This window comes from Onychomys torridus, chromosome 12, assembly GCF_903995425.1.
Source record: "Onychomys torridus chromosome 12, mOncTor1.1, whole genome shotgun sequence".
Lineage (NCBI taxonomy): Eukaryota > Metazoa > Chordata > Mammalia > Rodentia > Cricetidae > Onychomys > Onychomys torridus.
The window spans coordinates 62307762-62325386 of record NC_050454.1 but is presented as its reverse complement, the minus strand read 5'-3'; the positions used below and the strand labels follow the sequence as shown (position 1 = coordinate 62325386).

Genomic DNA, 17625 nt, shown 5'->3' with positions numbered 1-17625 from the left:
CCTGGTTGGCATTTTGAAATTACTTGTTTTTTTTTTTGTTTTGTTTTGTTTTGTTTTTGGTTTGGGGTTTTTGTTTTTTGGTTTTTAAAGCACCACATATAACTCTAATTCATTACATCTTTAAAAAAAATCTATGTGGAATTGGCATTTTTTAATGAGGTAGAAGAAAGAAGAGTGTTAGGAGAAAACAACCAGTGAAGGTGTTCATGTTTTCAAGAAAAGCATAGTTTAGGAGGGTGTCCCCACTGTGTCTGCTTTTCAGCTCCTAGGAAACAAGACTGAATTTAACCTAAGGAGGCTGAGGCCTGAAGGAACCACATCTGAATTAGTCACATATCCATAAATACAAAGTACAACAGCAGAACTGTAGAAAATGCAGTGGGGAAGAAGAGCAGTTGGCTGATAAATACAGCTTAGGGCAGTAACAAAAGGAATCCTGGAGGTGTACCTCTCAGTGCCTAAAATATGCTCCTTGTGAATTAAACTGTGCAGCATCAGTGTATCCTGATCCAGCCTCCTGTTTCTCTGCTAACCTGAGTCTTGGGCTTTTCATGTTCTCCCATAACCTCTGTGTGTCCTCATTTAACTCATTGGGCCTCAAAAGAAATTCTTGGTCTCTAAAACATGATGCAGAGTCTGTTGTGCTCACTACTGGCAGTCAGCCACATGTGGCTACACCACATTGAAACTTAGCTAGCCCAGACAGGTTTGCAAGCATGAAGGTACACCATGTGTAGAAGAGTGGAGTTATGGGAAAATACAGCATGCCTCAATAATGACGTTTGCAATGATTTCACATGGAAAAGACAATATAGGATAAATAATGTTACAAAAGTCAGTTTAATATATGTATATGTGTGTGTGTGTGTGTGTGTGTGTGTGTGTGTGTGTGTTATGAAAAGTATATATTGCTTTTTTAAAATGTGGCTGAAACCACATATGTGGCCTACTTTTATTTCTGTTGGACCAGGCTGCATAAACTCTTAATGCAGCACTGCATGCTGTATGCCTCATTTCTTGTATCCTTTAGGGACCTAGCTTCAGGGCAGCTTGGTGTTTACTGGTGCTCAGTGATATTGAGTATTCACTTAAGATTGCATTAGATTATGCTAGCTTTCAATTTTTATTCTCATTCCTCTTTGAACTCCTCCGGCCAGTAAGCATTTTTTAGTGTCACCCTTATTAGATTGAGCATTCTTATCATAAAGTCTGAATTACATAAAGCTTCATAATTGGAATCTTCTTAATTGCCACTGCTTTGCCATAAATGGAAAATCCCACACTGTGAAAAATTGTTTCATGCACACAATTATGAAAGGTATTGCAGAAGGGTCAGCATGATGTCATCTATAAACCCAGCCCTCTGAGACAGGAGGGTTGAGCATTCAAGGCCAGCTGGGGGCTATATAGAAAGATACTGAAAAATTTGTTGTACAAAATTACTGGTAGGCCATGTGTATAAGGCATATAAGAAATAAAGCCGGGCGTGGTGGTGCACGCCCTTAATGCCAGCACTCGGGAGGCAGAGGCAGGCAGATCTCTGTGAGTTTGAGGCCAGCCTGGTCTACAGAGTGAGTTCCAGGATAGGCTCCAAAGCTGTACAGAAAGCCCCACCCCCTCTCTCTCTCTCTTTCTCTCTCTCTCTCTCTCTCTCTCTCTCTCTCTCTCTCTCTCTATATATATATATATATATATATATATATATATATATATATACTGTATTTTATATTTGAGTCTCATTCACAATATAGTCTCATGTATATGCAAATTCCAAAATCCAAAACTGAAACAAAGTATATTGGATAGCAGAAACTGAGTTTTTGTATGGGAGTCACTAGATTTGTCTACAAATCAAGAAACTTCTTTTTTTAAGATTTATTTTATTTTTAGTGATGTGTATATGTCTGTGTCTATATGTTGATATGTGCGTGTGTGAGGGAGATGGGCGTTCAACAGAGAGCACTGGGTACCCTGGAGCTGGAGTTGTAGACGGTTGTGAGCCAGTCAACCTGGGTACTGGGAACTAAACTTGATCCTCTGCAAGAATAGCATGTCCTCTTAACCACTGAGGAAGACAACCAGTGCCTCAGAGTCGCCCTTTGACCTTACACATGCACCTCAACACAAAATTGACCTTACACATTCATGTCAACACACAACGATTTGACATAACAGAAATGTATGCTTCATCTTTAAACAGAACTTGAAAATAGCACCTATCGGTAGCTTGACTCACTCAAGTTTCTTGGTGAGGAAACTCTGGACTGGGAAGTAAACTTTTGGCTGAGAGTTAGGGTTCATCCCTGAGCCTCATCAGGCATGGGATTCCTCATTTGTAAAGGGGAAGTGAATTCTGTGACCACTCAGCTCACCATCCTAAGACAATGTTAAATTTGGACAGCAAAGAATGTCTTTTATTGTTCACAAATATGGAATTTTCTTAAATTCCTGGAATCTTTTAAAAGAATTTAAATAACACATGCTACATACATACAAATTATTTTGCCAAGAAAATTCCTAGCCAAGTTCTCTAAGTTCGATATCAAAAGAATCCATTGTAGCGCCTACTCTTCTAGCCATAGTAATTCCATGTATGCTTTTTGAAGATTATAATATTGATGATGTCGTAAATGGCTTTGAACTTATTTCATGTTTGGCTTTTCTCAATTTGATGTGTTACTACTAACTGAAAACCACACTTTGTCTACAGTTGGTTAGCTTTTGTCCCGTGTCCTTTTAGGATTCCATCGAGGAAAGCATTTTCTATTGACATATCAGATCTCTTAGCATCCTTTTAGCTGTCAGTCTTTATAACCTTGACAGTTTGGCCAACTATAATTTGGAGGATGTCTTTACTCTGGAATTTTCTCTTACTTTGCATAGGTGGAAGATCACAGAAATAAAAAATCCACACACACACATCATGCTGCTTCATGGTATATGACTTCTGATGTAGAGCTCAGCCACCTGACTGAGGTAGTATGTCAGGATTCACTGACAGGATTGTCCCTTTCCACCTTTGAGTACTTTAATACCCTGTTAAAGAAAGTCATTACACACAGCTTACAATTATGATGAGAATTATGCCCTACCCTCTTTGTGATAGAATTTATATGCGTGTTATTTGGAATTCTTCTACATAGGAGATGGTCTTTTTTCCATTGTTTCATCAGTTAGGCTTATGGATATTACTATTATGTGCTGGCATGTAATCTTGTCCCACAGTGTGTGTATGTGTGTGTGTGTGGTGTGAATGTCTCTCTCTCTGTGTATTTCACATATAATTTTTATATTATGTATGTATGCTCAAGTCCTCCCAACTTCAGCTATTGGGAGTTGGCTCCTGTACTCATTCAATATACCCTACCTTTAAAAACTTTGTGATTAGGATAAGATGCTGTTTATGTTCTGCCCAACTCTTAGAATCAACCATTTCTCCAGAGCCCTACTTCCCTCTATTGGAGAATAATATAAAAATCCAGAACCTAGCCTCTGTGCTTATTGCTGCTGAAATGTCTGCTTTGTTGTTGATAGAGCAAAGAAATCCACTTTCCCCTCATCACTCTTGTATTATGTATTCTTGTTAGCTTCGTACCAGTTCACCCTGTTGATTCGAATCTACCCTATTACCAACTGGGCCGTTCTATGTCCTGTAAGCTCTCACCCCACTGTGAAGATCTGGCTTCCATCTTCCTTTGATCTGTCATTCATTTAAGAATGCTCTGATAAAAGAATCAGAATTGCAGTACCTATATGAAGCTTTTTAAAAACTGCAAATTTGTTAACCATTTTTGGTCATTGAATTTTTTTATTATCTCAAAACCTGTATCGTTAAGAGAGAGGTACAGTTATCCTGCTTCTCTTGAATACTCATCCGACCATTTATGTATTCACAAATGAGTGTGTGTTTGTGTGTGGTATGATAGTGAGGCTGAACTCCAGTCACTTGAATAAGTCTGAAAGATTTAAATGAAACTTTTAGTGTTTGCTTCTTCTGTTTTTAGCTGATCTTGAACCATCCACTTAGCTTGTACCATCTGCAAGGAATTCTCTAAAGAAACCCATCTGCCAGCTATTATCATAATAGTTACAGTGACATGTTGGTTGACAACATAGTCACATTGCAGAACTGTGTAATTTACTCAAGTGTTCTTCTTGGGAACCCAGAAGTGACCCACAGTATGAGACAAAACTGTCACGTGCAGAGTTGGTCGAGAAGTATCTTGGCCACTTCTGAAAGTATTGACGCCATCCAAATGCCTCCCAGAACATTGGTTTCCCAGCCTGTCGTCGGCATGAGGATGTTATAGGATGTCAGTGCATCAAAAGTAGTAAAACAAAAATAGTTTTCCAAGTAAATGTGAGCAAACATTTCTTCGGTCTGTAGTTATCATTTTGATATACACATATGTAGTAGTGTAAATTAAAGAGTACATAAATCTGGGTTGGTTATTTGTTTATACATTTTTGAGGACAAGTGAGAAACATCTGATGCTGCTCATCATTTTCAGTGTGAAGTGTCTTGTAGTTTGAGTAGCTGGGGTAGGCTTTGTTTCTACCTTCAATCTACCATTGTCATCCTAGTCTGAGCCATGGTTACTTCTCACATGGATAATTGCAAAAACCCAACCTGGTCTTCTTCCTTCCAGCCTTGACTCCATTGATACAAATAATTGTGAAAAATGTCCCAGGTTTCCTGTGTTTCTCAAGAATGCTCATCAGTTTTGTAGTTGAAAGCCTTGTAGTCTGCCCTCACCCACCCATGACCTCTTGTAAATTATTCCTCTCTGAAAATTCTCCACCTCTTGCTTTTGTCTGGGTCTCATCAGCATGCATTTGCCAGGGACTTCTGTACCCCTTGCTCTGTGGCTGGAATGTTTTTTGTCTGACTTAGGATGTTTTCTTTTTTCTTCTCTCACTTCCTCCAACCGATTCAAGTGTCCTATTCACCCTCACCACCCAGTAAAATTCTGTATCTTGTTCCAAAGATTAGTCCCTACTCCCATCCCTCCACCTTTTCTCTATACTATTTCTCATCAGCTAACAGTTTGTCCTTTATTACTTCCCTCTAGAATGCTATTTTATTGTGTCTCTTGTCCCTTTTCTGTATTCTCAGCACTACGAGAAGTGCAAATAACTTGTCGTAAAAAGTTGAGTCTGGGATGGACTGAAGCATCTTGGGTGGGGAGAGGTGTTTGAAGATACCTGGACTTCTTGCTAGGACCACTGCCCATTGTGATACTTTGGGGATCATTGTTCTCATCTGGGGACTCTGTCTCACTCTGTTGACTGGTGCTGTTATTTACCATATCATAAATGATATTCAAACATACAGCAGCACCTCTTCATCTGTGACGCTGCCACAGAATAGTGATAGCATAGGAAGTGTGAGCCCTGTTGCCTGCAGTTGGTACATGATGAGTACCTGTTGCTGTTTTTATTACTGCAGCTGTTACTAAGACAAGACATGGTCGGCACATGGTTACTCGGGGAAGGGTACTAGTCATGAATGGAGCACCTTTGCTCTGGACAGGGGGTTGAGCGCTTCACAAACGTTAACTCATTTCATACTCCCCACTCTGCTGTTTCCTGCCTGTGTGACCTGGTTGGTTACTTGTTTTCTCTTGCCTCCTCTTCTCATAAAACTAAAAATGTGTCGTAGCTGCCTCTCTTGCAAGGTTCTGAACCCAATGGGAGAAGCTGCATTGAAGTCCTGAGGGATGTTCCAGGATGTTGCTCAGAGTTGCTGAGACTCTCCTCTCACCTCCCTGGTGAGACAGGCTCATACACATGGCCAGTGGGGCGGGCTTTGTTGTTTTCAAGCATCCCACTGCCAGCCCTCCACCCCACCCCCCTTTAAGATAATCTCCAGCCTTTGAGAGAAGACTGAGGCGGCACATTGTGCACAAGTCCATTGGCCTTCAGACCTTTTGATGTTTTCATTCCTGTGATTCTGGCCACTTACTCTACTCTTGAGAATTCATAGAAGTTTGTTTGCGTGTGTGCGTGCATGCATGCATGTGTGCCTATGTGTCCATGCACAGGCACATACGGAAAGATCAGGGGACAACCTTGGCTGTCATTTCTCAGGTGATCTATGCCTAATTTTTCTTGAAATAGGACTTCTTAAAGTTGGAGTTCTCCAAGCAGGCTAGGCTGGCTGGTCAGCAAGTCCCAGGGGTCTCTACCTCCCCCAGGACTGGGATTATGATTACATGCTACCTTACCCAGCTCTTCTTGCAAAATGAATTCTGAAGATCAAAATCAAAAGCTCATACTTGCGAGCCAAACACTAAGGCCAACTGAGGTATCACTCCAGTCAAAAGTTTTTTGTTTTTGCTTTTTTCAGTCTGAGATCTCTGTGCCTCAGAAAATCGGTGTGACAGCTTTATCTTTGAAATCAGTTTCTTCAAAAATCAAATAGCCTCAGTTTTGAGAACTTTTACCCAGTTGTCTCATACTGGTTCCCCTCTTGATTTTTCCCTGTGGGGTGAGTAGAGTCTCCTCATGTTTCTGGTAGTGGCTGTTTGGATTCCTAGTTATGCCTCATTCCTGGTCATGTCTATTTGTAAAGTACAATACAGTAATTGGAAATGCATTCCTGCCTTTGAACTGCACAGTATTGGAGAATTTGCTTCTCACCCATTTAATATCCAGTCCCACTTTTTCATTTCTCAAAGAATTCTGCATTCTTTTGTGTCAAGATGCCTACGTGCTCAGTTGGAAATACTTTCAGGTTCCCTTGTAGCTCAATTTGTCAGCTAATGGTGGGGGGAAAAAAATGTTCTCTGTTGGTGGGATCCATCTGGAGGAAGGATCTCTCTCCCTAGTAACACTGGGAAACTTCATAACAGAAAATCTCCAATCCTTGGCCCATTCTGCCTGGAGCATGGACATGAGGTCATAAGTTTCTATGGACCGTCTATCTGTGACAACAGAGCATGAGGAAGTTGTCTAACAGTGGACAGAAAGGTCTGAACCTCATGGTATCATACAATCACACTGTGTTCAAGCCACTGCCCAACATGTTCGAGTCAACAAAGCAGAATGTGCTTTCAGCCAGTTTATTTGGCTTATTCAATAATTTTAGTCTAGTTTTTTTTTTTTAGTGCCAGATTGACCACAGTATAGCTCATAATAAAGTATTTCACAGACTTAGAATACATTTAAAATAAATAAATAAGTAAAAGCCAAGGGAATTTGGCTGGATAAACCATTGTGAGCAGAGTTTACATGAGTCAAGATGTCTCTCAGAGGACACCAGAATTTTCCACCCAGTTCCACTGCCTATTGGCTCTGTGAGTGAGCCTCTTGACTGGACTTCTTCCTGCCCATCTACAAAATGAGGTGATTTAGGCTAGACATTTGTTCTCACAGACCACCAAAGAGCCAGCAGGCAGAAGCTGTAGGATCCCTATTGAATTCAGCATCTTTGCTTACTTGCCAAGACTTCAGCCAAGCAGCCAAGTCCACATTTTATTTACTTTAAAAAACACTCTCTCCACTGAAATTTGCATGTGTGCTTTAAATATGAAAATTTTTCCACATAAAATGTTTGCATGGCTACCAATAAACATGCCCAGTGTATACTGAAGAATTTTCTATGTAGAGTAAATAGTGCCAAATTTCCTAGAAAATATGTAGATGTGAGCACAATTTCTCATGATTCTTAACCTCCTTCAACTGAATTTTGTTAAGAAATTGTACATTTAAGGATGAATCCACACAAGCTGGTTTATTTCAAAACTAAAAGCACCTATTGTTTGTTTTGTATGGAAAACCGGGGTTATGCCTATCATAGATTTTTTTAAAAATCAATAAACTTTAATTTTCCTAGTGCTCTAAGTTTATATCAAAACAAACAGATTTCCCATAAAACTAAACTCTGTCTTAGCATAGATTTTTTTTTTAATTGGATTTCTAAGTTGTGTAGAGGCTTCAATTCCTTTTGATTCTTTCTTAAAGTTTTTTTATGATTTATTTTCATTTCTAATTATGTGTATGTGTGTATGTCCCAGGGTGGATACCTGCATGTGAGTGCAGGTACCTACAGAGGCCAGACATGTTGGATCACACTGGGGCTGGAGCTGCAGTGTGGATGCTAGGACCTGAACTCAACATCCTCTTAACTGCCAAGCCATCTCTCTCCAGTCTCTCTCCAACTTTGGAGGAGATTTTTCTAATTTAACCTCTTAACCTTTCTGATGAGTAGCCTTCTAATATGCTTTCCCAACCCTCAGAGGAAGATAAGAAGTGCTGTCCATTGCTAAATTTCATTTTAATGATAGTGCAAAATGAGCTTTTCCTTTTGCCCTTTGTCCTGAGGGCTTTTTAAGTAACTAATACCAGTCCTTTGCTAAAGCAATTTCCTTTAGCTATAGGCAGTATCTGCAGCTTATAGTGATCTTTGTAATATGAAGTAAAGTATTTGCAACTTAAAAATTCCAGTATCCTTTTAAAATAGAATGGACAATTGTTAGAATGTAATTAATGCAGTGTCTGCCCTGTGGACAGGCATTGCATTTTACTGAAGTAAGTATCCTTCAGTGACTGGGTCAGCATTGTGATATAGGCCTGGACACAGATTGAAACAGATGAGTTTTATTTTGTTGCTTGGCACCAGTTTTTTTATTCATACCCCAAGAACTTATTCAAGCCATGGTTTAGAACATCTTATATTTTCTTTTGATCGTCTCGCAAATGAATAATTCAGTATTAATAGCCTTAGTTTGGCCATTTAATTTTTCCAGTAATTGCATATAAAACAGAAAGACATCACTTAGTATTCTGAACAGTTGTAAGTATGGCTGACGAATGCTAACTGAGGAGGCTGGGCCAGTGGTCATTTCAGGCCCCCTGTAGCCTTGTCCTGAAATACCTCAAACATTAGGTGTTCTTCCTAGCAGCCAGGATTGGTTACCTGACCTCAGATACCCTTAGTAGTTCTCCTGGGAAAGGTGCGTTCGTTTAAGGAAAGACTGCCTTTATTTGAATTCTCCCACTCTTCTTCTGAGTTTGTTTATTGTTTTTGTTATTTGTTTTGCTTTATTTTATATCACGCTACATAAAAGAAAGTTGTGACATCATTTGCATTGCTGTCTCTTTCCTTATAGTTCATATCTCTTTAGCTCTGGAACTAGGTTATAATCTCCTGAGGTACACAGATTCTTGGCAGAGGTTTCTCACTTGGGAAGTAGATTTATAGATTATTACATCATTGCTGTGTGGAGTGAGATGCATAATTGATGCAGTTCTTTTTTGTTTGTTTGTTTGTTTGGTTTGTTTTTTTGTTTGGTTTTGCTCTGGTGGGAAGTTTTGAAGTGCCCTTTGACATCCACCCATCTGTCCATCCATCCATCCATCCATCTATCCATCGATCTATCCATCCACCCATGCATCCATTATCCATTCATCCATCTGTCCAGCATGAGCATGTTTGCTAGAACTGCATCAGGGATAGGGATGTAATAGTGTGATGGTCAGTGTTAATCATCAACTTGATGGAATCTGGAGTCGCATGACAGACTGGCCTCTAGGCATGCCTGTGGCCAGTTATCTTGATTGTGTTAACTGGGGTGGATCAACTCGCCCTCTGTGGGTGACACCACTATTCCCTGGTCAGGATCCTAGACTATATAAGTGGAAAGGGGGAGCAGAGAAGCAGGTTGTATTCATCATTCTCTGCTTCCTGATTGTGAATGTAATGTCACAGTGGTTTTGGGCTCCTCGACTTTATTTCCCCACCATGGTGGACTGTATCCTTGAACCATGATCCAGAATAAGCTCTTTCTCCTTTAGGTTGTGTTTGTCAGAGTATTTTATTACAGCAGAGAAACTCAGATGATAAATAGAAACTGTCTATACACTGAGAAACTTCTTTTCATTCCTGAATGGCATATTCTGCTCACCCATCTAGACTCATCTTTAATGTTATTTCTATCTGAACACCTTTCCTAGTGCACCCTGTTCGATTCATTCAGTATGATGGCCCAGTACACACTTCATTCTAGTGCAGAATGTAACTTCTTCATTCTTCAACAGATATTCATTACCTATTGTGTGCAGATTGTGTTCTTACTGTGTGGGGATACCACAGTGAATTAAAATCAAGAGAAATTAATTTCACAGCCTATGAGTTATTTTCCACTGTCCATCTTTCACCCTCATGAGTGTGTGAGTGTTATGAGGGACATTATGTAATATTTCTAGATCTGCAGTGCCAGTCACGCCTAGGAACATTTCACATGAAATGTAAAGTTCAAAGAAAACAGATTCCAGAATTTAAATGGACTTATCTCTCCCATGTGTTTTATATAAACACGTATATAATACACATGTGTATGTATACATTGTTTGGGGGTTAACATTTTAAAATGCTATAGTCTCTAATAGTTGGCAAGCAGTTTAAAAATCTCAGAATACAGAAACAAATACATTAATGTTGATTCTGCTCAAATTGAAACTGTTCATTTTTGTATTTTACTCCATGCTGACAATGCCTGTCAGTGGTTAGCTCTGCAGCTTTTATCTGGAGGGAGAAACTGAGGTCAGTTAAAGGAGATGACACTGGGAATATGTAGGGAATATGTAACCATCAAGTTCATCTGTGTAGGGAGCTTATGGACAACAAGGTCATGGTGGCAAAAAAGTTGGGTGCTGAACCATTGTCAAGGTCCTGAGGTCTTGGTGGGGAATTTTTAGGCATGGAAAGTTGGGTAAGTTCTCTGACCTCTGTCTGGCCCTTGGGTCTCCATGGTGAGGTCAGTAGGTGCACACAGAATGACATGGCATGGCTTTTCTCTCTTTCAGTTGGTGAGTTTGTGAGCGATGCCCTTCTCGTTCCTGACAAGTGCAAGTTTCTTCACCAGGAGCGGATGGATGTTTGTGAGACCCACCTTCACTGGCACACTGTCGCCAAAGAGGTACCAGCCCATGATTACCTTCTGACAGAGAGGTTTTCCTGGGGGCATACAAAGACATTTTAGGACCTACTCAAGGCAACGAGTTCTTTATAGAAACCCTATGCAAGTAACTAAAGCATTTTAAAAATGGAGTTTAGTTTTTAGAGTAATTTTGTTTGCAAGGCCACTAAACAGAAACTCCCAATGAGCTGTTGTGCGCCTTGTCTGTGCACATAGTTGGCCTCCTCTGTCCAGGAACAGTTCTACTGATCAAAAATAGTGCCTGTTAGTTATATGTTTGGACCATATCTTACAATGAACATAAAACTGTCGTCTTCAATAGGTGTGACTTAAAGATGTACATTTTTTTTTCAATTGATTTTCTATTTTTTATTTATTTTTGTTCCATGTGGTTTTCATAATTTAACTAGCTATTAGTGAGTGCAGTTGTAGAACAAAGAGACCACATGTCCAACACCACCTCGAAGGCCACAGTCACCATATCTTTGTTATACCCTCCGGGTTTGTATTCACCAGGCTACCCTGCCACCTTCCTTTCCACAGTGGATGAACCTGTGGCAGCATGCTCAGGCCTTTGCTGACCCCTGCTTTTGACTGAATCAGTGAAAGATTAAAGACAATAAAATGCAATATCACTTTATGGAATGATCACTCTCAAAATCACACTGTCCTTTTGATATAATTATAATGTTTTTCTCCTAAGTGGTTGTGTCAGGATGGTGGCATGAGTATACTAAAATTAAGGTCCTCTATGTATCTCAGGAGTTTTCACCAAGAGGATCGGTTTTGCATCCCTGTTTCTTCCTAGGAAAGTTGGACATATTTTTTTGCCACCATTGGCCCCGAGCAGTCTGAGACCAGCAGTGTGCTAACTGCCCTATAGCTAACAGGGCAGCCTCCACCCTGCAACATTTCTTTTGCTTTCTACCAGGGATTGAATCCAGTGTCTTGTGTGTGCTGAGCTACAATCCCTCTTTGAGCTGATTCCCAGTCCTTGTTTCTACCTTCTATTTTGTGATACAGAGTCTTGCTGAGTGGCTCAGTTTGGCCTTGAACTCACTCTATAGTCCAACCAAGCTTTGAACTTGCCATAGCCTTCCAAGTAGCCAGAATTACAGGTCTGTACTACCAGGCCTGACTACCAGGCAGATTATGTGGTCCAAATGTCAAATCTGTTGAGCTTCAAGGATGAAGGAAAAAAATAAAAAGATTCGACATTGTTTTTGCGTTTCATAAAATAGTGTTCTGACTCACCACAAAACAAACTTTCTTATGTAAAAGTGATTTTGGAGGTTGAGGAGCCAGCTGAGCTTAAGGCAGACCACATAATGGGAAGTGCAGCTTCCCAACCAATAACCTCACTTTGCATTTTCCCAGAGTTTTCAAAGGAAAAATACTTTGTAATTAAGAAACAGCAAACTATTAGACTCCTGTGAGGTTAAAATACATTTGTAATATTTTTACTGCTTCCCTGGGCATGTTGAATTATTAATCTTTTCTTTGTCACCGGGAGATAGTTTCTCAGTTTTCTAGTAGCGTAGATTTGTGTGAAATTAACAGATCCCAAGACAATCAAGAAGACCCTGAGAAAGAAATCCCTCTGCTGTGAGTTCTGATTTCTTTGTGACTGTAGAGGACAGTTTCTTCCTTCCTGTGAGTGGGACTCTGGGAAATGAGCCAAGAGACCGAGTATCCAGAATAAGGTGGAACTGAGTGGATGAAATCTGCATCTGGCATGGATGTGGGAATGGGTAGGAGACATAGGAGACACCCTCAACTCCTGATAAACCATCGTAGCCCAAAGCCTCTGCTCTTTGTTTCCATGTGAGCCTTCTGAACCATTTTCTTTTAACCTTTGCCTTGTAACATCAAAACACATTTTAGAAGATTTTTTAAAGATATATTTTTTTATGTATATGAGTGTTTTATAGGCATCAGGTGTGTGCCTGGTGCCTAGAGGCTACAGAATCAGTAGAGGTTATTGGATCCCTTGTACCTGGAGGTAAGGAAGGTTGTGCACCATCATGTGGCTTCTGGAGATGGAGCAGGGGTCCACTGCAAGAGCAGCAAGCTTAACCACCAAGCCATCTCTTCAGCCCAGATATCAAGATGCCAATATAGAGTACCAAGCAGCACATGCTGAAGACCAGGTTGTCAATGAATTCAGGCCTCAAGTTGCCCTTGCCTTGTGAAATTGGTTCCCAGTGTGTGTGTCCCAGCCGATTGTCCTGGCTGGGGTTGCCGTGTGCACATCTCTGCACCCTCACCGTCTCCTCTTTCCTTTTGTAGACATGCAGTGAGAAGAGCACAAACTTGCATGACTATGGCATGCTGCTGCCCTGTGGCATCGACAAGTTCCGAGGGGTGGAGTTCGTGTGCTGCCCGTTGGCTGAGGAAAGCGACAACGTTGATTCTGCCGACGCAGAAGAGGATGACTCTGATGTCTGGTGGGGTGGAGCAGACACGGACTACACTGATGGCGGGTAAGGTGGCTTTTGTCCTGGCTCTCAGGGAGGCCGGACCATCTCGTATGATGACAGTGTTTGTATTCTATGAATGCGTCTTCGTGTTTCACACTGGGAAGATGGCTTCCACTCCTGTTATATTTGCCACTAGCAGACAGATCTGCCCCCAGGTGCTGTTGTGATTATCACCTGCCAGTTAACGTTAGTTAACCATCATGAAGTAATTTAACGGCTACATTTGACTGTCAAGAATACCGACCAAACCCCACTAACAGCCCCTCGAAGTTGGTAGATGTGAGATTGGAGCTATGGTTTTGGTCTGTCATTTGGAAGTACTTTTCAACTCTCTTCCAGGGATTTTGTCAATCATGAACTTAGTACAAAATTGTGTTAAGGAAGTATTGTTTTGTGTGTGCGCGTGTGTATTCGCTTTGGGGAATTTCATCATTTCCCTTAGACTATAGTTAGCACCATTCATAAATGCTTGCTGAAGTTCTTCAACTGTATTCAGTTTCATGATCGCTTGGAGACACAATCTTCCCTCCTATTCCGTGGGATCTCCCTTAATTCACTATTCTATGCCCCTTTCACTTGGAGACAAACACCCATATTCAAACCATGAGGCTAGGAAACCAGAATCTCTGAGTTAGAAATATGACCTGGTTCATTGGTTGATTCAGGCTATACCATACCGCCAAATGTGGGACTCCAGCTTTCTATCCGAGTCCTCTCGCTTCAGCCACGGATTTTTCTACATGTGTATGTGATGTTTCTAACCCTTTTACTGATACGAAAGAACTTACACCAGGAATCCTGTCCTCGCTATTATTAAGACAAGGTTTCATTGCCTGAGTTTGGCAGGACGTGTGTGTGTGTGTGTGTGTGTGTGTTAGTTATAGTCCTTTATGTTCCTTCTTTACTATTTTCATGTATCCATCCATCTGTTTTTGAGACAGGATAGAGACTACATTGAGAGCTATGTAACTCTGGCTGGTCTAGACTTGCTATGTAGAATAGGCTGGCCTAGAACTCACAGAGATCTACCTGCCTCTGACTCCTGAGTATCAAATTAGAGGCTTCCACAACTACACCTGGCTAGTTGTTTTGCTCCCCTGCCCCTAAAAAACAAAAAACAAAAACAAACAAACAAACAAACAAAAAACACTACATTTGATTTATGTTGACATAGAGCCAAGGAAACAGAGAATAGATTTTTCAGGTATTTCTCAGTGATAAGAATTCAAAGTCTATGTGTAAGCCTTCTGTTTGCCAGGCAAGAAGTCTCAGTGAAGCAGAATTTGCTTCTAATACTTTTTTGCCACTGAATGAGTTAGGGGTTCCCCATTATGGCTGCCCCCCCATACCTCTGTTCCATGTGCCACACGTGGAACGGGCGTGGATTCAACTTAATAATAATTTCTTTTTCTAGAAATGAGGTGGCCCAGTGCTCATTCACAAGCCCGTTCCTGTCCTTTCTCAGCCACGTCTAGATTTGAAAGTTTCAGAGGCTTTTGGAAATCTGGTCCCTAGGTCTCTGACCACAGAATGCCAATATAATCAGCATTCTAAAAGGGAATTCAAGTTATGTAGCCATTGTCTTTCCTCATAGGCTGTTGGATACTCGACTTGCTAACTTCCAATTTCTCACCTGACTGTTGACTTAGAAAATATGTAGCATGGCATTTAAACCTGGAAACTTCTCTCGTTGGTGTTAAAACTCTAAGGCACTAGATATGTATTTATAACCATGTTGATGATCTGATATTGATGTCACAAGAACAGTGTGTGTGTGTGTGTGTGTGTGTGTGTGTGTGTGTGTGTGTGTGTTTGTGTGTGTGTGTGTAGAGACTAGAGGTCAACATTGGGTGTATTCCTTAATTATCCTCCACCTTATTTTTTTAGACATGGATACTAAGGAACCAAACTAGAGCTCTCATGAATGAGTATGTGGCAAGCTCCTTACCAAAGCCCTGTCTCCCAGCCCCCATGGGGACTTTTTAATTTTAAAATGATTGTTTTTAATTTCTTGAGAGCTACCGGCCTTTGCCAGGCTTCTTCCCCATATAAGACATTTATATGTATCTTATAAAATCGAATTTTTATTGGATCTAGTTTTCCAGGAGTCTTGATCTTTTAATCCTACACTTTCTCTGCCTTACTGACACCATTGCAACTATCACAGGCGATATTGTAGGAAAGCACTGAATCCACGGCCCTTTCTCTTGCTACTGATCCATCTTTGTATTCTGACCCGTCTCTTGTTTATTCGTTACAGTCACTGAGTAACTGTACCTTCTTGATACCCATCTCTGATTCTATTTCTGTTCTCACAGTTACAAACACCAAACTATGAGACGTTTGTTTTTCTCCTTTGAATGTACTGTTTGAATGTCTTATGCTGCCTCCTGGAGAAGGCATACAGTATGCTATCCAGACCAGAGAGAGAGCACTCAGACCTCCGTCTTCACCTGAAGGGGACAGGCACCCTGGGTCACATGGTCACGCTGTCATCACCATCCACTTGAAATGCTATCTGGCTCCTCTCTAGTCATCTTTGTTTGTATTCTGTTTCAGGTCCCCACCTCCCTCGTCCCTTAAAAACAGTGTACCCTTAGTGGTGCCAACTATTACTGTGGTCTTACATCTGAAATACTCACCAGGTCTTGTTCCATTTCACAGTCGGCATCCCAGCAGCAACTTGCAATTCATTGACCCTCCCTCCCCCTTCCTTCCTTCCTTTCCTTTCTTCCTCCCCTCCTTCCTTCCTCCCCTCCTTCCTTCCTCCCTTCCTCCCTTCCTTCCTTCCTTCCTTCCTCCCTCCCCTCCTCCCTCCCTCCCTCCCTCCCTTCCTTCCTTCCTCCCCTCCTCCCTCCCTCCCTTCCTTCCTCCCTTCCTTCCTTCCTCCCTTCCTTCCTTCCTCCCCTCCTCCCTACCTTCCTTCCTTCCTTCCTTCCTTTCTTCCTTCCTTCCTTCCTCTCTTTGCCCCTGATCTTTCTAATCAGGACAGATTGAATAGATAACCATTTATATACCCCACACATCCTAGACTTGCTGATACCCTCACGTTTCTAAACATACTTTGCTCAATTCTCAAGACCAGGGTTAATTTCTTCCAGTAATTGCTTCTGAATTTTCTAAGCTATCAAGTTGTGTAACTATAGTTAATTCCATTTCTTATTTATGCTGTAACATCAGCTGAGACTTTAATGTTTCTAGATGCACTTAATTCCTCCCATTTGGGGCCAGATCATCTTCCACATAACAGTCCATCCAAGCCAACCCCATTCACCTTGGAACCTAACATCACCTTTCTTCCCTGCTGTACTGATGACACTTTCACAGCTAACTGTTGCAGAAATCTGCAACAAGGTACTGGGTTTTTGGTCGATGCTCAGTATATGTTAATTAAGCAGATAAGCAAGTCTCCCCTGCTACCTAAATATCTCCTGTACCTTCTTCTAGCCCCTTGTCCCTGTCTTTGTCTTGTTTTATTCTGTTCTGCCTGGATTCCCGATTCCCCGCATTCCCTCTCTTGTTTTGTTGGTCTCACTGGCTCCACTTCCTTTACCTGTATACCTGCTATTTCTTGAACTGCAGTTCTTGAGTTCAGGTCCTCCTTTAAAACCTGGTATATTGGGAAGACAGCAGTGACTGTGACAGTTCAGCACCGCACCATCCTTCTCGACTGCCCATCACTTTTCTATTTTGTGTTATTGAGTCTTTGTTAGTATAACTGGAGAGAGTTGATGGATGACAATGAGGCAATTCTTGCAATGCCAAAGTAAGAAAACGTTGTAACATATAGGAAAAAATAAGATTAAGATCCATCCTGTGTTTTGGATGTCGGAAACATTACAGTGGATGTGTATGATAGCTAGAAAATAAAACTTATTTTGCTCAATTTTATTTTTCTCCAAGAAATGCCATTTCTTCTTACAGCTAGTTAGAACTGCTCAGAAAGAAACTCAGAAGCCCAAATTTATCCAGTGGTGGGGTTCCAAGTGTTAACAACCCACCCGACTTCCTGGAAGTTTGTATTTATGTGACTTGGCTTGTGGGAACACCTGGCAAAATTTTGTACACATTAGGTACTCAGCAAATATTTGAGTAGAATTGGAGTGGCCGTGACATCAAACACATACACAGATGTAGTCATAATAGCCAAAGGTCAGCATACATACTCAAACTAATTGGTATTTAAAAAAAAAAAAAACCTAAGGAACATAATTTTAGATATG

The 17625-nt window shown here is 41.0% G+C and overlaps 1 protein-coding gene across 4 annotated transcripts in view; it reads left to right on the top strand.

Annotated features, from left to right (window-relative positions):
• LOC118594338 (amyloid beta precursor protein) overlaps positions 1–17625 on the top strand; it is a 227216-nt gene that overhangs the window by 90008 nt on the left and 119583 nt on the right. For all 4 annotated transcript variants that reach the window (XM_036204208.1, XM_036204209.1, XM_036204211.1 and 1 more), the window contains exons 4-5: positions 10810–10922; positions 13212–13405. In XM_036204208.1, coding sequence (XP_036060101.1) covers positions 10810–10922; positions 13212–13405 — 307 coding nt within the window. The remainder of the gene's footprint in view (positions 1–10809; positions 10923–13211; positions 13406–17625) is intronic.